Source organism: Seriola aureovittata, chromosome 20, assembly GCF_021018895.1.
Source record: "Seriola aureovittata isolate HTS-2021-v1 ecotype China chromosome 20, ASM2101889v1, whole genome shotgun sequence".
NCBI classification, from domain to species: domain Eukaryota; kingdom Metazoa; phylum Chordata; class Actinopteri; order Carangiformes; family Carangidae; genus Seriola; species Seriola aureovittata.
Genome location: NC_079383.1, coordinates 7,378,565 through 7,402,002, shown reverse-complemented (window position 1 = coordinate 7,402,002; position 23,438 = coordinate 7,378,565). Strand labels below are relative to the sequence as shown.

General features: G+C 39.9%; 1 protein-coding gene across 4 annotated transcripts in view; it reads left to right on the top strand.

The window, feature by feature from the left end:
* Positions 1 to 23,438, top strand: part of LOC130161112 (matrix metalloproteinase-16-like) — an 80,728-nt gene that overhangs the window by 5,483 nt on the left and 51,807 nt on the right. For 2 of the 4 annotated variants that reach the window (XM_056364111.1, XM_056364114.1), the window contains exons 2-5: positions 15,773 to 15,921; positions 17,047 to 17,061; positions 17,377 to 17,499; positions 22,706 to 23,010. In XM_056364111.1, coding sequence (XP_056220086.1) covers positions 15,773 to 15,921; positions 17,047 to 17,061; positions 17,377 to 17,499; positions 22,706 to 23,010 — 592 coding nt within the window. Of the gene's footprint in view, positions 1 to 11,075; positions 11,278 to 15,772; positions 15,922 to 17,046; positions 17,062 to 17,376; positions 17,500 to 22,705; positions 23,011 to 23,438 lie in introns of all 4 variants that reach the window. The other 2 variants (XM_056364113.1, XM_056364112.1) reach the window with 2 other exon arrangements.

The following is a 23,438-nucleotide window of genomic DNA, read 5'->3' as shown; positions in this document are numbered from 1 at the left end:
CACAACATGAGACTGGAAAAAGTGTTGAATCCCCACGCTGCAGAAGCTAGAACATTCAAATGTTCGATGTTTTGGCTTTAAAGTGATAGTTCAGGTAATTTGATGTGGGATTTTGTGAGGAACTTTAAACATTATAGTCAGTGTATTACCTGCAGGAGATTCGGATCAGTGCCCTCGAGTTTAGACAAGCAGCTGTGAGTACTGCCACAGAAGCTGATTGATGTTCTACTGTGGACCGCCCTGGCTGCCAAAACGATTGACTTAAGGTTTCATCTCTACACAAAGCAAGTCATTAGACTTTGTCTATGGTTGACAGAGACTTACCATCACTAAATTTAGATTGAACTGTTAACTGTTAATAGAAATTATAGATGATAAAGTGCCTCTGTTGTTGTTGATGGAAAAATTGCTGTTATAGATGTCTTTGTGACACATCTGCTTGCGTGCAATCATGATATTAATTTCCAAAGTGATGATTCAATGATTTGTGTTGGTACTAAAGTAGCCTAATGAAATATATATATATAAAAAAAGAAGTTATATCTTACTTTGTGGGATATGTGAAGCCACAGCCAGCAGATCTTAGCTTAGCATAGCACAAAGACTGGATGCAGTGGGGAGCAGCTGACTCGGCATGGTAGTTAGAGTTGTTGCTATGCAGATTTTTGTTTTAAACTTAAGACACCGCCAGGCTAGCTGTTTCCCCGTTTCCATTCTTTATGCAAAGCTAAGCTAATGTGACCTATTCCTTTAATGACTCTGAACAGTGTAGACAGACCAACAGAGCTCAGTGTATGATTATGAGTTTATGTGTGTGTGTATTTAGAAATGAGAAACATGTTCTCATTAATACACAGGTTTTAGTTTTGGTCCCACTGTAACTACTGATGCTGCTCTCAGCACTGAGCCAAAGCAAACTGCTCAGCACTGTTGCCACTATGTGGGGAGTGGTAAGTTCCATTCTTGTCACATCTCAGGTTACCAGTTGGCATGCTCAGCCTCTGAGTGGCATCTGGGTAATGGAAAGCAACTGATATGTATATGTAAATATATGTGTATGGATGTGTGTTTTCTGAGTGTAAACAGAAATCCATGGAATTGACAGACTTGCATGGATTTCTGTTTACACACAGTTCTCACTTTTAGTGTGTGTGTGTGTGTGTGTGTGTGTGTGTCATATTTAACATTGGCCAGTGGCTTCACTGCCCTCCCTGCCTTCAGGGCTGTGACTGGTAACCACAGTCCTGTAGGTCACCAGACCAAAGTCAGGACTTACATTTGTGCTGAAATTTAACTGCACCGAATTCAAAACTGTGTTAAAACAATGTGAAAGATCTGATTTTCTATTTTTGGTGATAAGCGCTCACTGGCATGCTGTTTTTGTGCTGCTTTTCCCAGAAATGGCTTGGCAGTCAAACAGTGTACATGGTGCTTTGGTGTGTTTTTTCTTGAACTTTCTCTTAATGAAGTTTGAACGTTCCGTTTCTTTGCTGTGCCCTGGTGGTTATCAGCACTGATATTAACAACTTAACTACTCCACACAATTATCCAGAATAATCTCAAAGAAATTATTCATCACTGCCTTTGCAGTCAAATCTTTTTCCCAGTGTTCCCTCCCAGATACTCTTTCACATTTAAATAGGAATATTATTCTTTTATTTTCTTAAAAAAATTACACCCTTACCTATAACAAAGTAGAAACTGTTGCTGTTTCTGTGCAGCCATATTTCTTCCTATATACACTTTTTATGTATGAGCTCACCTTCTGTGTCTGAGGGCATGCAGGCATATTTATGAGTGTGTTTATACTTGTGTGCTTCGCCCTTGTTTCTCACTGAGCAATCATATGGATTGCAAGAACACAAGCACACACTCGCGCACACAGCTTTCTTGACGTCATTTGGCTTTGGTAAGAGAGCAGATTTCTGAGCCACTGGGGTGTCTGTGTCAGTCTGTTCACCCAAACTTAGAGACATACAACAACACCTGCACTGACCTAAATGATTCATAATCTCACACACACACACACACACACATACACACAAACACACACACACACACACCTGATTTTCCTCAGCAGCATCTTTTTATTGTTCTGAATATTTCTTTTTGAGATGTGTCTTTGGTCACAGCTTACTGAGCTGTTAAATCTTCAATGTGACTGACAACTGCAGCATTAGATGATGACAGTGGGGAATCATATATGAGGCTGTCAGTTAAGCTTTTGACAGAAATGTATGTGTGTGTGTGTGTTTATTTTTTACACGGCTCCATCTTGTGAGTCATGGCAACCGTTTCAATCTATAATTGCAATCTGTCTTCTACAATGTAATCACATACCAGTTTATGAATATGTGATCACTGTGAATCCCAAAAATGAACATAAGTGAAAACCTGAACATCAGTCAACCTGATTGAGATTGTGTCTTGCACAGGGAGTCTATAAACCATCATGCTGTCAGACATTATGATCCAGACATTACTTTTGTCATTCTTCAACATCTTAAGTCATCAAAATGCTCTGGAGAGACAGATTACTGAGCAGCATGTATCATCAGGCTGTGACCTTTTTGGCTGACATTTTTGTGACCTTTTGTCCTAATGGGGCAACTGAGATGGTGAACATTGCATGCATAAAGCATTTCTATAGTGTGTCCATGTGTGCATGTGTGTGTAAATATGTACCAATGCACTGCCAGGTCATGAAATGCAGCTGATAATTCTGGTGCCATTAAATGTGGTGTTCAGTCTCATGCAAATTCAGAATCAACAGTATGTCCAGCAGTTTAAAGTGTGTGTGCATGTGTGTTTGTGGTTAATGGTGTGGGCAGGAGGGCTGTGGTTGCCTTGACGACCCTGGCACACTCGTCAGAGGTTCAGCATGTAACCGTTGAATAATTCAGGGTGGTCTGATGCCGCAGGCTTTCCCAAGAGGCCAGGATCATGTTGCCCCAAGTCACTTGGACTGAGAGTTCCCAGTTGCTGTGTCCCAGCTCTGCTACTGGACAGATAGATCCACTTTTTACCCCCACTGCCTGCCCCCTCCGTCTCTGTTTTGTTATATAGTCAAAAAGCTGCATGGCATGGATGGGTCAAAGTTTTCTTGAATACTTAAAAATATACTGTAACCTACAGTAACCCCTGAAAAATAGATGTGCTTACTAGTGGTACTTGTAAATTGCTGTTGTTGCTGTAAATATTTTTCTTGTTATTCCTGATAAATACCACAGCTGGAATGATTAACGTGTGATTTCTTCTTCAACCTGAAGTTTGTACTAATTAGTCGAGCTGTTATTTGTGGTAGAAAAAGGACTTGGGGCAAGGTTGTCCTCTGCTGATTTTCTATCCTAGCAGGGGGCTAATTGTATTCACTCAGCCTCCCTGGGTGTAAAGCAGTTACTGATTAGATGAGAAGAATGGAAGCAGCAGGGTTTTTGGTGTCTATGGCCAGTACTGACAGGAACTTGCCCATAGCAAAGGAACCTGGTGGAATTTTGTAGCCTACAGGCAACATTTCTGTTCTGCCAGCACGTCACTTGTCACATAGAGTAACTCACCTGTGTCACTTGTGGCAAATGTCTCAGTGTGACCACATCTGCTAAATTACTGTGGAAGATTATCTTGAAGTTTAAGTTTGCATTCGCAGTTTGGACACACAGATCAAGCCCACCAGCACCCAGTGGTCATCTGCTTATTCCATACAAGTAAAACATGGTGTTTGATTTTGAGGATAAATATACCACAATATTTCAGCCATGTTTATCATGAGTTTAGGACAAAAGAGGCTCAAGTAGCAATATTAAGAGCTGATGGGTTTATTCTTTTATTCATTCTATATGTGTATATATATAGTGTACAGCAATATCTCATATTTATTGCTCCAGAAACCTGAAACAATTCTCCCAAAAATCATCATCATAAGCATTATGAAGCTCTTTTCATATTATATCCATTATAACTGGAGGTTGTTTTTAAAAAATAATAAATAAAACCTTTATTCGGTTTGAAACATCCAGGTCCAAGAAGAACCAAAGCCTGCATTAATTTAACATTTGTTTGTATTTGAAAAGTCCTGTAAACCTGCAGCAACAGTGTGTGTGACTGAGTGATACTGTTCAATATACAAGCTAATAAACCTGTGTGTAGCTCAGGCTCGTCAACACTCTCCACTCTCCAGATGAAACATTCATTGACGTCTGTGCCAAACCTGCTCTGATCACAAGCATTCAGAAATTTTGTAGAACAGTCTGAGTTTGATTCCTTTCAGCGTAGCTGTGTGTGTGACAGGACTTGGCTGAGTGTATGTGTGTGTTGTCACAGAAATGGATATGGGCCAGAGTAAGAGCCACTCAAGCTCATATTAGTATTTTCTTTCTACTGTTTATGTTGTCATCATATGTTCTATAGGAAGGACATGGTGCTAGTAAGATGTAGATGTAAACTTTGGACTGAATCCAGACTTTGACTCTGTTATATCCTACCAGTGGCGATTGCTCTAAGACTGCAAGGGAAGCTCAGCTTCCCCTAAAATGTCAACAAAATAAGTGGTCAAATATGTACTGTTGTGTGTTGTGTGAACATTTCATTGACTAAATATGCGCTAGAACACGTTCATCTTTTGTTCAGAATCAGCTACTTATCACAGGTAACCGACACGACTTCCTTCTCATTCATCCCCGCAGCGCCACAGAGCTTTACACAGTGTGGATGCCGAGCATCTACTGACTTCATTGGGGAAGCATAGAGTGGGTTGTTCCACTGCAGCGAAACTAGACGGTCATTGGATAAATGCTGGGCTTTGTCCTGCCCATCGGACGCTCAGCGTCTCTGGGGGTCTATGGGACAGTGTGCTGGCCCGGACGCTCGGCTTTTGCATGATGATTGGATGATCTGTCTGAGGCTGAGTCCCTTTTTGATTGACAGCGAAATCAGCGAATCAGCAATCTTGAAGTATAAGCATCCACCGGAGCATTTTTCAAGTTTTTAATTCCGTTGTTCGGAGTTGATCTGGAGACGTTACTGATCCTCAGCGACTTTGTCTTTGTTAAAAATGACTAGCGTTGTGTTTGGCGACTCTCTTCTGTCACTCTGCGATTTATAAATTTATCTGCGATAAATAAACGGACACATTTTATGATGTAGGCCGAAAATGATCTTCCCCTCATTATAAGACCAGCAGCCGCCACTGTATCCTACTGCTTGGTAACATGTAACAGTTAGTGTCAGATTAGTAGGAATACAACATGGAACAGCTGAGATGTAACTGTCAACAAGAATCACCTGCTGTGATGTTTTAATCTGTCTTCAAATAAATCCTCATTCAACATCTCCCTGCGTTCTCAAACTGTGAGAACTGTCGGCTTTTCACTACAAACCTGAATCTAATTCAGTGGAACTCGAGTCAAAACTGAGGCACTTAGCAGACTGAGTGGCCGAGGAAGTTGGAGCATGGAGCATGGCAGAAAAATGGTCACTAAAGCCAGTTCCGAAAGTCTACTAGACTAAATTTATGGTTTTTATGGTTTCTAAAAAAGTCTTATTGTCCTAAAGTTGGTGAAAGAATAAAAGTTTGTCAGCATTTCCAAACACAATTTACTGAACTGTTGAGGCCCCTGCTGTTACTTTTACACTCTGTGGCTTCTCCTTAAATTTTGAGCCACTTTTAGAGTCAGTCTAATCAAAAGTACAAGTTAACCTGCCCTGTCCACTGCTCTCCATCAACGGTTTATCTGATCACATTATCTGCAGCACCTTTGGATATGGTCCCTGTAACCTGAGGGGGCCAAACTCCGTTCAGCTCATCAGCCACTGCACGCTGTCAGCGTGTTGCCATGCCGACTGGGTTTCCTGAGGCACGTCTCATCCATAATAGAGTGATTACACCGCCTCGCAGGTTGGCCTTTTGATGGCACCCATAGGCTAATTAGCCCACCTTCTGCTCTTCAGGTGGCAAGACAGGCTGGCTGGAGGAGGGGTGGTCCGGGGACATGAACGCTGCCACTTCACCTCACTTCAGTGCTTGTGTGAGGCATCTATCAGAAGACAAGGCGTCTGAGTCAATCCAGTACTTGCCCCTATTTCAGTGGGCAATGAAGATGCATGTTAATTTGCTCATGTGTAGTGCCTAGGGCTGACAACCTTGCTGGTTCTTTTATCAGTACTAGAAAAAGCCAGGGAATAAAATTAGTTGATCAGTGTCCAACACACACGCACGCACACACAACCACACACCAGGGAAGTCACACCATGTTACAGTGAGCTAAGTTACATCGATGCTCATTACTGTAAGTGCAATAAAACCTTTGTGAGTAAAAAGCTAATGAGACTAATTTATCAGAGCACCTGTTCAACAAACACACATCTGAAGAAAATCAATATTTCCAGCTTTGCCCTCAGCCTCCATTCACCGTCACTGTTTTAGCTGTAATGAGCTTGTTAGGCTAAAAGCAAATTGTTATGACCAAGCTAAAACTAAAGCTGACTTTCTGTATTCTAGCTGTTTAGCCTTAATTAGTCTTGTATATTAAATTCTGTCAGCCCCCCCACCACCACCACCACCACCATCTTACCTGGCCAACAATGAATCAACATCAGCAGTAAGAGGGAGGATAACAGACTTGACAGTGACTGTTAAACTTTCTTTTTAAATTCACTCAATACTCACTCTATGATTGATATGATTGATTTTCAGGAAGGATTACACTTTTTCTAAACATCACTGTTACTGTAACTGAAACAATATTTTGTTGAATAAAAAATAAGAATAAAATCCAGTCCTGTTCTGAGTCTGTCATTTTTCTTGCACAGTAATAATAAAGAACCAATAGAAGCAGTAGTGTAGATAAAATCCTGGTCACACCAATCCTTAATGTCTGTTTGCTGATAACACAGGCTGAGTTTACGTGACATGACTTAGCTACGTTTGCTTCTGGCTTTGTTGGAAACTATTCTGTTCCTGAAATGTTTTAAATGTAACTTGATGAGAGCCTCAGCAAAAAGAAAATTGTATTTCTCCCCCTCTCTCTTTTAGAGCAGCTATGAAGGCCTACATTTTAAACCAACAAACAAATTTTTTTTTTTTTTTTCCTCCATGTGACAGGTGAAAAAGAAATGTTCTCTGTAAAGAAGAGTGTAGAGCTTAGAGCTGAGGCTTAAGGAGCGTGAGAGAGATCTACTTCAAAGTGCAGTGAAATCAAGTGTGGAGAACCCAGAAATGGGCCCGATGCATGTCAGACATTTCAGCCACCACGCTAGTGGACTCCTTATTTTTCCACTTCAAGAGCGCCTTGATTTCTGGACAACTTTGACCTCAGTATACCCCTTTACTCTTTCAGGAAGTGGTCCATATTTTTCTAACATGACTATCAGCTTACACACAAGGAGCTGCTTTAAATCAGTTGATTTCTGGTCTGTGTCAGAGTTGCGGTAAAAGTCTGAATTGAACAAACAAATGTGGCAAAATTATTTCTGCTTAAACTAGAAACATTTTCATCATGACAGTTTCATGTTTTTCCACAATATTCGACATGTCCTCTGTCTAAACAGGGTCTAACTGATTGTTGTTGTTATCTTTACTGCAGATTCAGTGTAGTTATCAGTTTAAATTTTGGGAAATTCCACTTCATAGATGAGAAGATTGATAAAACTCACATATTGAAAGCTTGAAATAAGCATGGCTAGCTGCTCCCAGTCTTTATGCTAAGCTAAGCTTAGCATAAAGACTTAGCTTCATATTCATAACAGCTAGAATCATGCCAATCTTATAATATAACTTGTGCAAAGACAACAAATACATCAAAGCATTCATTTAATGCTGTTCTCCAGTTTTTGTTTTTTTCAGCCTGTGACTATAATTCCAGTTTTTGACTTTGACTGTGTGCTGAGAAAGAGCTAAAATGCGCCAATATGGAGTCCACATAGCAGCCGTATTGAACAGCGTCATCTTTGCTTACAAGCTACCTTGTTATCCAGTCGTATTGAATAAGGAGGCTGATGAGCTGGAGCCTCCTGCTCCTCACATCGGCAGAACACCAGGAACCATAGATCAGAGAGAGAGTGACTCAATGAGAATAATAGGAGAGCAGCAGAGAGGGAGGATAAAGACAGAAAAGAGAAAGAAAAGCAAAGAGCTCAGCCCTGATTCAGAAAAACATCTTTGGGATTTACTCCTCTGTCTAGGATTAAAAGAAGAAGGTGGGTCACTGTGCTGAAAGCAGAGAAACACACCTGAGCCGTCAGCTGTGTGCTGTATTACAGGCAGTGGTAATATCTGCTGTGTTACGTTTGAAAACATCAGTGGCTGTCTATCAGCATGTCCTCTACTACTTCTGAAAACTTGTACGACAACACTGACTCTCGCTGTAACTCTAGCTCCTTCTAGTTTTTGAATACTGAATACTAACAATGTATGAGCCCATATTATACATGATCTACACATTTTGGCGAGATGACTTGGGTGCAGTTTTGGCAAACTTCCGCAGTTTTCATGTGTTTGAGCCTTAAGCTCATGCTTCTCTTTGACTCCTGCTGGAGCGTATTTGTTTTGATTCTGTAGCAGCCTTTGTGTGTCTGACCGTGAACTGTTTTAGATCTTCAGTGTGACTAATGAACTGAAGAAAGACACAAGTTTATAAGAAAGTGCAAACAGAAGCAAAGTCATCATAGTTCTGTGAAATGCCCTGAAGTAGTCTGAGCAGTGTTGCTGAGATATAGAGTATTTGCCTGAATGAATGAACAACTTTGAAATGAAATGAAACAGAAATCATGGTGCTTCACTTGTTTCTTTTACTATGAATGTATATTATTCATTTATTTAGTAATAGATGCAGTTTTTGTAATAATAATGATAAATGGTCATGACACTGCATTACAGTGGATAGTGTTGAAGCCCATGTTTCAGTGGAGTCCTGCAAAGTAATTTGTTTTTCAAAACAAATGGCATCAATCACTTCATTGATGACTCATTCAGTCTTTACAAGTTGGTATGACGAGGCCAGCCTTCTTTTTTGTTACTGTGCAAACTGACAGAAAAATGTTGGAAAACTACAAATTCCTAGGAGAAAGCTGAAGGAGATGACAAGGACATTTACCTTGTGGGAAATATAGGATCCAGCCTCTCACGAGTCCCCAAACTTAATGTAAGTGTGTACAGTTTGGTGCCATTCAAAATTGTTTATAGATGACTGACAAACTGCTAATATATAATAATATTAAGAATATATGAAAATAGATAATAAGAATTAAAAATAGTGGAAAGTAAAAAACAAACAAACAAAAAAACAGATAAAAGACTGACAAAAAGAATGAGTACAATAAAATAAAAGATTAAAAAATGGCAGTAAAACATTCTGATTCAAGCTAAAGAGGATTAAGGTTTAAAGCTATCAACATTTTGAGCTGCTCTCAAATCATAAAAGCTTAAAATTTCCTTACCTGGTGCTGCAAGACCATCGTTACGACCCAGAGGGAAATCGTTACCCAAAGAGGTCTAACATAATTACATGAATCAAGAGTTGCATAAAGCTGCAAAAACTGAACAACTGGACCCACCAGAAAAAGATAAAGGAAAAATGTATGTAACAACCATGAAATGCTTTAACATCAAAAAAGAATTTTAAATCAATACCAAAACTGACAGTCAGTGTTAGGACTGTAGAACAGGTATATCGTGTTCTCTCCTTCAGCAGATTCATCTGTAACTGGTTTATAACATTTTTATTTGGACCAGATAAGAGAGCAACACAATAGCAATATTTTACATTTTTAGTTAAAGGAGCCTCCTCATGACACCTCCTGGTTAAAAATGAGTGGTCCTAAAATTGATCCCTGGGGAACCCCTCAATTTATTTTAGAGTGTTTTTTACAAATGATCATTGAACCCTTCCAGGGAGATATGAGGCAAACCATTTTATATTCTTTAAACAGAGAATCATATACAATCAACATGGCCGAGTATATATCACATGTGTCTGTGATTTCTGCATGAACCAAACATAGACGTCAGTTCCAGGATCAACAGCTACATCCTGATTAGTGTTGCAGAAGAAACTCAGTCGACTGTGTTTGTTAGTTTAAAAAGTTTCACTGTAATTACTGCCTGCTCTCTGCTCCTACAGTATATTCACTTTTTGTGCTGTCTTGCTGTTTTCCCTGCAGTGCTGTATATATAGAAAAGCAGTGTGACAGCTACACCCTCCATATCCCACCTCCTTCTCTGGTTCTCCTTCTCTTATGAGACACTGCACAGCGCTTCACCACTGTCCAATATCCTGTTAATGTCTGAGTGACAGACTCATCTAACAACAGCCTCTGCTTCCTCTTTCTTTTTCTTTCTTCCCACCTCTTAAGATGACCACCCTATTTTCTTTTCTTTTGCAGCATCCCATTTACATAATAGTTGTAGCTCATACTGCAAAAACACATTTCATGTACCTTTTGTTCAGAAAAATGGTCTAAACACTGCAGACTACATTATCTTCCTGTGACAACCTGGCAGTTCAATATGCACAATAATGTAAAAGCTCTAAATTCAAATTAGTTTTAAACAAATTGACAGTTTCCATATGTCTGCAGTGTCTTAGTTAGAGCTGCAACTAATGAATGTTTTCATCTACCGATTATTTTCTTGATGAATAGTTTGTTCTGTAACAGAAAAAAATGCCCGTTATAATTTACCCTAGTCAAAGGAGATTTTTTCAAATGTCTTGTTTTGTCCAGAAACCACAGATATTCAGTAGACAGTCATATGATGAAGAGAAGCATCGCATCCTCGCATCTGAGAAGCTGGAACCAGTGAATGTTCGCACTTCAAATATGACTAAAACAATGAAGTGATTATCAAAATAGCCGGGAAGTAATGTTTTGTTTATCAGCTAATAGTTGATGATGAAGAACACATAGGTCTAGAGGATCCATCAGACTTAGTGAATCTTGTGTTGAATTGAAATGTTTCTCTACTTCTTTAAACACTGCAGGGGGAAAACCGCCTCATTGCATTTGGATTTCTGTTTGGCTAAATATGCAGTGCCACGTCTAAACTGTATTCTTTTTCATAAATATCTTTTTTTTCCCGGCAGGGAAATCACCGGGGCAGTGGTTAGAGGACAGGCCAAACGTGGTTACAATAAGAAAGCTCCAGTGTCAGAGAGAAGACGTGAGGGAGGGGCATGGGAGAGGACAGATGATTGCAGGACAAGAAAAAGGAAAGTTGACATAAGGAGGAAAATATCAGCAGTACAAAGAGAAGATGTGGGAAGAGGAAACATTGCAGAAAGAAAAGTGTGTATGATACCTGCTGATTAATGATATTTGAATGAGTTGTGTGAATGTCTAATGTATATATGTAGATTAGAATGTAATAAAACTGCTATAATGTTTGCAGTGTTGCAAAGATTTAATATGCATGCCTTTCCCAGGCACCACACACTTAAGCAGACATTAACAGGTGCCCTCTCTGCTTTGCATCCTGGGACTTATGATGCTGTTTTAACAGCGGAAAGATCTGAAACTCAGGCAGCTCAAAAATAACTCAGAGCAGAGCTGGCAGGGTGTAACCAAGGGTCAGTCAATCATCAGCATTTCAAACCTAAATCATAGTTTGTACTTTCAGAACCTCATTGTCAGTTTACCTTAAACAGATCACTAAACTTTGCCACATTACAGTGGAGGACATGAGTGTGTTTCAGAGAGAGATTTGTTGATTTGCATGTGTGTAGCCGATAGATTAACATTACGGGGGGAGGTGGGATGTTGTCCCTGGTAATCTGGTAAACTATCTCACTGTTGTGGACCAGATTCTATACTTCATTTAGATTCAGCAGGGAAATTGTGTTTTACTTCATGTAATGTTTAAATCTAGGCCTTTTATTAATGGAGTACTGATGCATCTGAATGGGAAATCTCACCCCTGCACCTCTCTCCCCAGAGCTGTATTCACAGCGTAAATACCTGACGCACATCATAACATTATGACCCACTCGCTGTGTATGAAGGATAGGCAGATAGACTATGACATAGATACAGAGCACCCGACAGAGAAGGATAAAACATTTAAGATGATGAAGGAGGGAAAAGGTGGAGGAGGAAGCCCAAGCGCAAGCATGCAAAGAGGTCTGAAGAAAAGTGAATCATGACAACTGCATAACATTTTGACTCCATTTTGACAGAGCATCATTGTGCCACTCACAGGACAGGTAAACTGCAGAGAGATGGTCTGGTTCTTATAGAGGTTCCTCTTTTTCATCATGACAACAGCATGACTGTGGACTTATAAAGAAAAGTGTCAAATACAAATAACCTGAATACTTTTATCTTTCACTTCACTTTCACTAGCATTTCATTATTGTAATATTGATTTATATTGGTTAGACTTTGTTTTATGAGTCTCCAATTTATTTATGCTTTATGAGGATGTTTCCTTGAAAGAACTGTTTTCATTTTCTCCTCAGAAAAACGGAGACAAAGCTCTGAGATAACATTTGGTTTGTGTTAGTTGTGCTGAGTTTGTAAGCAGACATTGATGGTTTCACTAAATGAAATCCAAGTAAATACTATGTCATTAATTATTAATTTTGAAATACTATTGAGAAACTTCTCAGTCTAGGCTGAATAGTTTGCTTGCCTGTAGACAATTCGATTTCTGTATGTTGAGTTGCCTTGCTGTGCTCTGATTGAAGAACTGACAGTAAATGTACCAGTTCAACAGTCTCCAGGTACCATAACTTGCATCAGTCTTTTCCACTTGCTTTCTAGGAAAATATTTATTGGACATGCATGACATCAAGCTTTTGTTAGTGTTAAGCTATTTCTTTAAAAGTAGCAGTCTTTTTTTCTGGTCTTACAAGTGACGTTACAGTTCAGTGAATGAACTGAATGATTCTTCTTTTACCATCATATTCACTCAAAATGTCCCCACATTACATATAGTATCGCAGTTGTTTTGAATCCCATTTAGTTTTCTTATCAATTAAAATGTCTAAATAATAATACATAAATAAACAATGAGAGTGTATTTTATTATTTACTCTTGTTCAGCCCTGAGTGCTGGGTTCTGGCACTCACTGGCCACTGCACACTCAGTACAGTGTTCAGGGGCCTGTGCTTCCCTCTACTACATGTAGACACTGCCAGGAGTGAAACATTATTCTTAAACTTCCTCCACTTGAATGTTATCTGAGTATCACTCCCACAACTAAAAGTAGTGAAGGTTGCCATCTCATACAGCTGCACCAGGCCTCTTTTTTTTATGAAAAAGATTGTCCAGCAGGTTCTCTGTAGATCTGATTGTTCCTGCTTTGAGCTGAACGCGAGGCTCACTCACTGTAGCAGAAGATGTAAACTCACATTTGTTCAAGCACTGGGTAATGGTTTACCTTTCATTGTGTTCTCTCTGCTCACTCTCACACCATGATTCCCTCCATGTTCAGTGAATTTCACTATCAGTGTGCATGTGCGAACCTGAACAGCAGGCCTCCATCATGACTAAAGCAGCTCGAATGATAAGGTCTGAGGCAGACATGCAGGCTTACGGCTCGGAGTTCATTGGCTCTTTGAGATTGTAGGCCGATGTTTTCGTGTCTTTCCTCTACACTTGAAACAGTACAATTTTGCTCTCTTTGTGGTTTTTAATGGTTAGCTTTGAGTTGCTAAATTCAGCAGTTGGTGAATGTGTTTACCATTTTTATGATAAAGACTGAGAGGATACAGACAGGCTGGGACTATCCAAATCCTTAAAGCCTCTCGTGTGGGAAAGCCCGGCCGATCCCTCTTCTGCCTGGTCCAAAGACCTGAGCTGTGATTCCTCCTGGCAGGATTTTATACAGACTCTGAAAGCTCCATTACACTAAAGCCTTTTCACTGACAAGCCAAATGACATGATAACAGATGACATTCTGCTCTGTGCAGTGCTATAGAGATTTCTCTCTTTCTGCTCATGCCCATTTCCTTACACAAATGTCTGGGGGAAAAAGTGTCTTTCAGTGTGTTACTTTTTCTGTATGTCTCTTTGGCACTCATATGAAGTTGTTTCTTGATGACTTTTAAATGGTGTATAGAACAGAAAGTAGTTTACCCTCATTTACTCAGGGAAATTTTGCTGAGTGTATCTTCTCCTCATGCAAAAATACAAAACTATAAATTCACATCTGGTGACCTGCGACCTCACACTCTGGTACTATGGGCTCTGAGCCGCTCACCAGACCAGGTGTGGGTAAGTACCTTGCTGTGAGGAACTTAAGTGGCAGGTGTTGAAAGAAAAACATTGTCCCATACACATTTTTAAAATCTGGTCCAGTAAATCAAACTGTTCACTGCTTTTCCACCTCACATTCAAAGGAATAGTTTGATTTTGCTTCTTTGCCTTTTTTTTTTTTTTTTGCTCAGATTTAGATAAAACCGATACCTCTCATGTCTGTATGCTAAATAAGAAGTTGCAGCCAGTAGCTTAATAGTGTAACTTAGCATAACAGCTAACTTAGCTATGTCCAAATGTTTGACATATTAATCACGTATTAGCATGTCAAATCTTGTTTCTTAAATTAGTACATAAACCAATAAAAAATGAAAATGAAAAAAGTTGTGGTTTTACTGTTATGTGCTCCACTGTTTCTTGGTGTTTTGTCGTCACTGTGAATCAGAATCAGAATCAGATTTATTTGTCACTACCATAATATTCATTTCATGATACATGGAAGCGAAATATCATACTCCATAGATCAGGATGCAGGTCACATTAAAAACAACAAAAGGCACGTTATACACAGGGCACAATATTTGTGACATAAAATCATAAAAAACATGAAAAGAGAGCAGCATTAAAAACATTTTTATAAGAGCAACTCAAGATGAGTTATAAAAAATAAAAGGTGCTTATTCAAACAATGCAATCAATGGAGGCTGTTAACAGCTGTGAAATATGAGGAGTTATTCCAGACACTCCTGCTTCCCATAGACAATGTTGGTGACTCAAGAGTCTGGACCAACATGAAACTCTCCTGCTTCAATTATCAATTCAAAGGATTAACAACTGCAGTACAATATATCTGCTCCTTTGATAGAAAGTCAAAGCTACAAGCTTGTGGACAAAACAAACCTTAAAGGGAGAAATTAACTATGATTCCCAAGGTGTATTAAGGCAAGAACTATCCAATCACAGGGCTTAAATTTCTTTGTTATGTGAGCCGCTGACAGCGGCGAGAGCTGAAGATTTTGTTGTTGAGAACAGTGAATACAGAATCTGCAGGTTAAATCAATTCACTGTTAAATTCAGCATCAGTTTTGACAAAGTTCAGTAGCTGCGGAGACGCGTTTAGTTAACAACTGTAACAACAAAGAGTTTTAGATTCACTCCCACTCTGAGTCACACCTTTGCCACCTCCTCCCAGGCAAACAAGGCCCATGGGTGGAGGCCACAACATAAACATACAAGGTGTTTACATGATCCAGGAGAGTCCTGAGTGTCTTTGTTCAGTAACATTCATGATCCTTTAAGGAGAAAGTGACATGTGAAGTCAGACTGGGAAAACCAGTTACTCCTCCGTCGTGTCGGCTCTATCAGATGTTCTTACATCTTAAGATGCTGATAATCAGATTTTGTTACCTTACCATAGCTAGACAATATATTTAATATTAATTGTAAAGACATGAAAGTGTTTTTGGTCTTCTCATCTAACTCTTTTCCACAATGTTGAACTTTTGTGTCATCGTCCTCTGAGCTGGAAACAAAGTGCTCTAACATCTAAGTGTTTTCTCTCTGTCTTCATGTTTCTGTTTGTAGGCATGGCTCCAGAGGTATGGCTACCTCCCTGCTGCAGACCCCAGAATGTCAGTGCTGCGTTCTGCCCGAGTCATGCAGTCCGCTATCGCTGCCATGCAGCGCCGCTACGGCCTCAATGTCACAGGGACTCTGGACAGCAACACTATAGAGTGAGTCACACCTTTAAAGATGCCACTGTATGAGCTGTGTTCACCTCATGATGCGTTTCTTCAAACAGTAAGAAAATAATGGGTGAATTTATCAAATCTGAACCAGATTCAATTAATCTAGTTGAATGCACATATATCTCAGTTTAAATATTCATTTCTTGTGTTGGCTTGCATGTCAGTCATTAGTGTGGATAAATTAACAATGTTTTGTGCATGTAACTTTGGGAATTTAGTTGATAGACTTTCAAACAAGTGACTTTTTCATAAGATGAATTATTGAAATACCAAAATGTCAGCCAAATAGGCTGATTTAGGCACCACATATACTGTTGCTTTTATCAATGCTTGGTTTCCATCATCTGATAAAGACTACAAGATGAAAATTGAAGTCACTAAGGCACAGATACATGCTTTACATGAGGAATGAACAACAGTAAACTGAGAAGCAGTGGAAAAAGAAGAGCTAATATTGTTATAGTTATTCATTGCATTTTATTATTTAGATCTGTGAAAATGGAGAAAAAATGGTGTCTGAGACTTTCACTCGGCCCCTGTTTAGCTTTCTTTACGCAGACACAAAGTTACCCTGACATGGCTTAAGTGGGGCGTTTTTAATTTGATCAAAGGGGCCTTTTATCCAGAGTACACCTCTGCTGTAAGAACAAAGGCTGCAAAATGCCAAAGTACTGATACTCAGTGGAGGAGAAAGTAGAGCAGGGACAAGGTCTGCTTTCTCTTGACTCCATCTGAAAGGGATATAGAGAAGGATGAAACCACCTGAACATGAGAAGATTATACATCTAATTATGAGGTGATAAAAACCTGATGATATTAATGTTTTTAAGCCAAATGGAATCCAGGTTTTACCCTGTTTACCAAGATGTCTTGTTACCTGCAGATCACTATCACAGTGTTAACTGACATTTGTCCCCAATATTGAAATACCATCCCTGCTACAAATAGCACTGAGCTTAAATTGGTCACTGAACTGTAACATGGTAGTGTGGTGGCTGGTGATGTGAAAGCAGACTAACATCTGTCCAACTACTGGGCTGAAACTGAGTGAGTGTGAAAAGCTAACTGTCTGCCTGTTTGTTTCCCCTCTGCTTCTCTTTGTTGATGTAGCGATAACACAATAAGGTGAGGTGTCTTTTGTATATATGAATTTGTCAGTATACCTGTGTACTGTGTGGGAAATATGAGAAATCACATTTTTTGTGTTTAGTGAATTCATGTATTATCATGTAAGTGTTTTGTATATTATCCATGTCTTCTACATACAAATATACAGATAACTTTAAATGAATGACTGTGTTTCATCATTACAGTTTGCCGCTGTTCATCATGTCATTAGCTTATATCCCTCTATAAAAATGTACTGTGATGATACCTTTAGTATGATGGATACTGATACCGTCAGTGCTGATCGGTGGTCCCCTCTCCACTCTCCTGTAGGTGGATGAAGAAACCCAGATGTGGGGTTCCTGACCAGATAGGGGGTGCGTCCAAATTCAGTGTGAGGAAACGGCGGTATGCCCTCACAGGGCAGAAGTGGCAGCACAAACATATCACATACAGGTGGGTGGATTCAGTTTATCAAGATTTGTATTGTCAAGTTTTTTAAATTAGCATATCAGAAAAATCCAACTTTGCTCCGATCCCTATAACCACCCCCACATTCACAGAAGATTCCAGATGCACAAACGATCGCTGCCCATCAAGGGAGCTTTTGTGAAGTTGTGAAGACGTCCAGTCAATGAGATTCACCCAGTGTAGGCCACCAGCCACAAAGAAACAACTGATATCCACACACACACACGCAGGCACGCACGCACGCACACACGCACACACACACAGAGAGGCCTGTACACACAAACATGGCTTCAGGACTTAACCAGTGTCATTGACCTTTTCATTAAGATCCACATTCTTTGCAGAGACAGAAAAAAGGTCTGCTACTTCTTTTCAGGCAGTTCTTGCGCCTTTCTTGTCCTCCACATTTGCCTTTTTTAAAACTCTTGCCTCATCTCCCGTTGATGTGACAGGCTATTTAAAACTGTAACATTTTGGCAGAAATATTGACTGTATACTTCCTCTCTGTAGCCTGTTTGAACATTTCCACATTTCCCACCTGTGGAGGAAGAGAGCAACTACTGAACAGTCAATATTTGATCTTATATAATGGACAGAAAATTGCAAAATCAATGGTTCAGCCAAAGTTCAGCTTCTCTTTAACCTGTAACCTTTACACACAGCACAGACCATGTTCTTTAAATCTCAGACTGTAGAAAAACCAGCACAAATGCGAGAAGAGTGTACATGTAAGAGCCATAGATGCACCGCATCATCAGTTTCATAATTCAAATTTTCTGACATGCAGCTCCATGAGTAATAATGTATAGGACAACATGCTTAGGTTATATAATATTTCTCAGATGATTTATTGGGGCCTATAGCCCAGTTTCTGTAATATTTTATACAGACTATACTGTCGCCTGCCCCCAGCTCCATGTTCCACAGGATAATCCTCAAGAAGTGGCCCTGTTTTTTTTTATTTCTGCTCTGCCTTGAGGATAAATGTATAAGCAGTATTACATGCTGAATATAATCTAGTGGATCAGTGACCTACAGATGAAGTAGGACTGTATATCACTGATGGCAGAACTGTCCATGTCCATGCTTGTGCATTTTTCTTTTTAAAATATGACGCTGGGATTGGGTGGAAGTAGTTTCGTCAGTACTTGGTTCATCTGTGCCGGCACAGATTTGAAGAAAAGAGGGAAATGAGCAAGTGTGATCAAGAGAGGAGGAGTAGATGGGTGGAAATGAGGAGTGTTGGATGAGAAGCAGCTGCTGAGAAAGAGATGAGCTGAGAGGAGGAAACCCCAGTGGAGGGCAGAGGGTGCTCTTTGACAGATTAGGGTTATGTAATAGGATAGGAGCATTCTCACTCTGTGTGTGTGTGTGTGTGTGTGTGTGTGTGTGTGTGTGTGTGTGCGTGTGTGTGCGTTTGTGTGTGTGTGTGTGTGTGTGTGTTGTACATGGACGTGTGCCTGGCCTCCAGTCAGCAGTCAGATGTGCCTGCAGCTGCTCCTTTTATCTCAGATCAGTGCAGTGGAGGTAGTTAGAGAATGGAGCACATCTTGGTAACACTTTATTTTACAGGTCCTGATGTTCCAGCTAATTTCCTTGAAACTTTCCTCATGGTTTCCTAAAAACTGGCTGGAATTTATCTGTAAATTACTGCGATAGTTCCAAGAACTGACGCACTTTGGTAATAATTATAATAATAATTATAAGTGTTAGTTGCTACAGTTATTAAGTACCTTGCTCGTTGTCTGTCATTAACTGCAGCTTAAAGTCATGAAGAATCCATATTAAGAATTTGTTTGACTTTCTAGGAAACTCTGATGGATACTGGCATCTGTTTATGAAGCATTTTTCCCTTTTTTTTCCTTAACATTCTGAATATAACCAGCACACTCCCAATAACTGTAGCAACTAACTCTTTCTTCATTTCCCTTATAATTACAAATTAGTACCAAATTGGCCTCTCTTGGAAATATCCTTGTAAATTAACAGACAAATACCAGCTATAATTTTGTAAATTATGAGGAAAGTTTCCAGGAAATGAGCTGGGAAATATTGATAAATCATTACTGCACCAGTATCTTTACTGCTTTTGGGAAACTTCGTCTTCATTAACATAAGATGCAGATTTCCGTAAAGGATAACTTGGTTTATTATAAGTTTGGTCTCATATTTTTGGCCATTGGTTATCATAACTTTGTCGTGTCTGTGAATGGGGACTCCACTATAGCAAGGAAACTACAACAAACAGGCTGTAAACAAACCTACCATTTAGTTTGATTATCTAAGCCACTTTATTTGGAGGTAGAACCAAGATCCAGCTTATGCACGCGGACGGACAGTGAGGACAGCGCGTCAAAGCTGGACCCGTGAGTTGGTTTGTTGTTGAATCTTTGAATGTTCTTGTTTTTTAAAAGTATTTAACTAGTCAGAAATCTGGCTGCTGAGAGAGTGAATAAGCATATTTCTGCTGACTATTCTTTTGAGTTGAAGTTGAAGTAAGCAGGTACACATGGCTCGTTTGTATGTATTTTTCCTCCTGGTGACTCTTTGGGTGAGGTACAGCTGTAAAACTGTAGTGTTGTGGGTTTGAATCCAGGCTGGAGTCCTTATCATGTCCTCACGTCTCCTCTAAAACTTCCTTCTTTCTTCTTCAAACTCTAAAGCCCAAAAAATAATCTTAGGAAAACAACACTGGCATTTTGAAAGTATAACAAATGTAGTCTCCCCAGGCGTGTGCTAGTTTCCATGTAGCCACATGCAGTACTTGCTGTAGGGAGGCACTAATTAGCTTTGGCATGCCTACTGTTCTCCCTGCATGCAGGTACTATTATAGCACATGAATTGCATCCGGAATCATTATCACCTCGCAGCATGGAGTTTAATATTTGATATGGCCTCAGAGCAGGTTGGATCCTTTCTTTTCTTGTCTTCTCCCTGCATGTGTTTTTCTCTCTTTATCCGTCTCACCTATAAAACAGGACACACACACAGTGAGTTTGGTAATAGAGTCGAATGGAGTGGCCACAGTTGTGGCTAAGGCCGTTCAGACAGAGCAGGACAAGGACATGTACTCAAGGAGACCCTTCTCCATTTTAATCTGAGGAAAGACAACAAAGACAACCATTGCATTCACACAACACTGCTTCAGTTGATGTTCAGGATTGTGTCTGAGGGTTTGCCGGTGCTCATCTTGAGATGTTAGCATTTACTGCTCATGCTTCTTGTTGGACAGTTGAGGACACACACATTGTTTTTCACAACAAATCTGATCATAAAATTTAAAAAATTAGCTGGCATAACATGGTTGTTGTTGCTATCAGCTTGAGCCACCATAGGTTATGACTAATTGATTCACTGCTGTGAAACCCTTGTTCTCTGATAAAGAGTTCTGGTTAGTTGTTAATGTCATCACACGCGCACAGGCAGTGGGAATTACTGTAGCTTTGTCCGCAAAATGTAAAAATTATGCAAAGTTTAATTTGGGATCATTTATGCTCATCTGCACCAGTGTAATGTAGAATTAGCAACTGTTTTACCCACCACACTCAATATTTGTCATGTGAGAAGGTTTGCTAACAATTAAAACATTCTTACATTAATACTGGAGCAAATTACTACACGTGCATGTGCTGTAAAGATGTCCCTATTGATATGATGATAGATTAAATACATATCACACAGCTCCAGTTCATTCTGCTGTGGAGGTTTCAAAAAGCATCAAATTTGATTTCAGGAAGTGTGCAGACTTTCTGTCTTTTACCTCTGCGGTGCTGGTGACTCCACCATCCCTGCTGCTAACCCTGTTTCTTCATTCACATACATTTCTTTGGGTTTGTATTTTAAAATTACACAAATTCTATATCTTTATGAGACCTGTGTGTGTCTGCAGGGCTCAGCTCTGCCAAAACACAAAAACATTAGCTTTAAATGAAAGTTTTGCCAAAAGTTGTGAGTGTAATTAAAGTAAACACATCTTTATTCAGCTGTCAGGAAGTCAGTCGTGGAAGAGAAAATAGAGGAAGAGGAGCAGTTTGTGATTTGGTATCAGCAATCAGAACATCTTCAATAAACACTGCACTTTATTTATATTTCATAGCTTCCGTTCTCACTGATTCAGAAATTAATCTGAGCTCACATGCATTTTAAATATGCATTATATAAATGTGCCTTGCAGAAGCCTACCCAGGAGCAGTACTCAAAGACATGATGCTCTGATGATATTTATTCCTTTTATGGAAAATGACAGAGAAACTGTTAAGAACTAACATGAAAAAAGTAACAAAGAATAGAGGAAAAAAGGGAATTCTTAAATCAACTTCAAACATCTGAGAGAGAAGAGGGAAAATCAGAAATTGGCTCTGTGCTGTTTTGTACTTTATTTACTGCTCTTATCAACTGAACATCAGCCAACCAACTCTCCACCTAGGTCAGAGTCTGAGCTACCAGCACAATTACACAGTATGAGTCTTGTGAATGGATGATGTAAACTACACCTATCCATCTGTCCCAGGAGAGAACGTGACAGAGTGGAACTGAGATATTTTTGGAGCAAATAAAGTGGAGAGACTTTTCTGATTGCCCAACCTAGAGTGGGGCTCTCGGCAGGCACTGGGCTGTTGATAATCCTTAATTAGAAAATAAATTCCAGAGGCAAATTCCTTGCCACACCTGCAGCCAGTTGAAGCCGGCAGGAGAGGAGTCAGCTGTTTCCTCTGGCAAATCGCTCCATTTAGCTCTCTGTTGGTGAGCAGGATGAGCGTGAAATGGCAGCATGTGGAGAAAACAGTGATAGTGACAGTTTTTTTTTTTTTTCTAGCGGTGTGATCTCAGAGATTGACATCCAGCAGTTTCCTCCTTTCTCAGCTGTTGTGTTGGTAACAGTTATAAACTGAGTGTGTTGTTTTCTGTGCCACCATATCTGTAGCTTCAGAGGAGCTGGAGCTGTTTATTCTGCCTGATTAGACTCTGTTCTTTCTTTGGACAGAAAAGAAAGAAAAAGCTACTCTGAGGTGTGTTTTTTTTTATATCAAACGCTCGCAGAACCCAAGTGTCTTCTCAGACCAATTTACAACAGATGTTCTCATCCTGACAGTTGAAGGAGAAGCTTACTGAGGCGTGATGATCTGGTTGTGTTGGACAGAGACCTTTGTGTTTTCCCAATCTAACTTTTCTTCATCTCATGTCCCTTCAGTATAAAGAACGTGACGCCCAAGGTGGGTGCTGAGGAGACCCATGATGCCATTCGACGAGCCTTTGACGTTTGGCAAAACGTGACGCCACTGCGCTTTGAGGCTGTGCCCTACAGTGAGTTGGAGAGGACCAAGAAAGACGTGGACATCACCATCATCTTTGCTTCAGGTTTCCATGGTGACAGCTCGCCCTTTGATGGCGAGGGTGGCTTCCTGGCTCACGCGTACTTCCCAGGGCCAGGAATCGGAGGTGACACACACTTTGACTCAGATGAGCCATGGACGCTGGGAAACCCCAACCATGACGGTAGGAACTGACTTGTGTTTTTATGACACAGGATGCTGTTGGCGATGTTCATAGACGAAGGTCATAAACAGAGGTCAGACAACTCACCTGGACTTTATATATATATATATATACACACATAAGTTTCCCCTAGGGGATAAATAAAGTATCTATCTATGTATCTACATATATATATAGATGCAGAATATATACAGTATTGATATTTGGAACCAAGGCCTGACTAGAGGTTACCCCAACCTGAACCCGAATTGCATTAATTAATTTACAAAAAAGACAGACCCGATCTGACCAATCACTGAGGCCAATGGCTGTGATGTCAGATCATCGATATGGAAAGTTAAAGAAGTTGCCAGATGCAGACCCAGCTATCTCACGATGGAATGGTGCAGGGGAGGGGATTTTCGATGCTATACAACAAGCAGTAACAA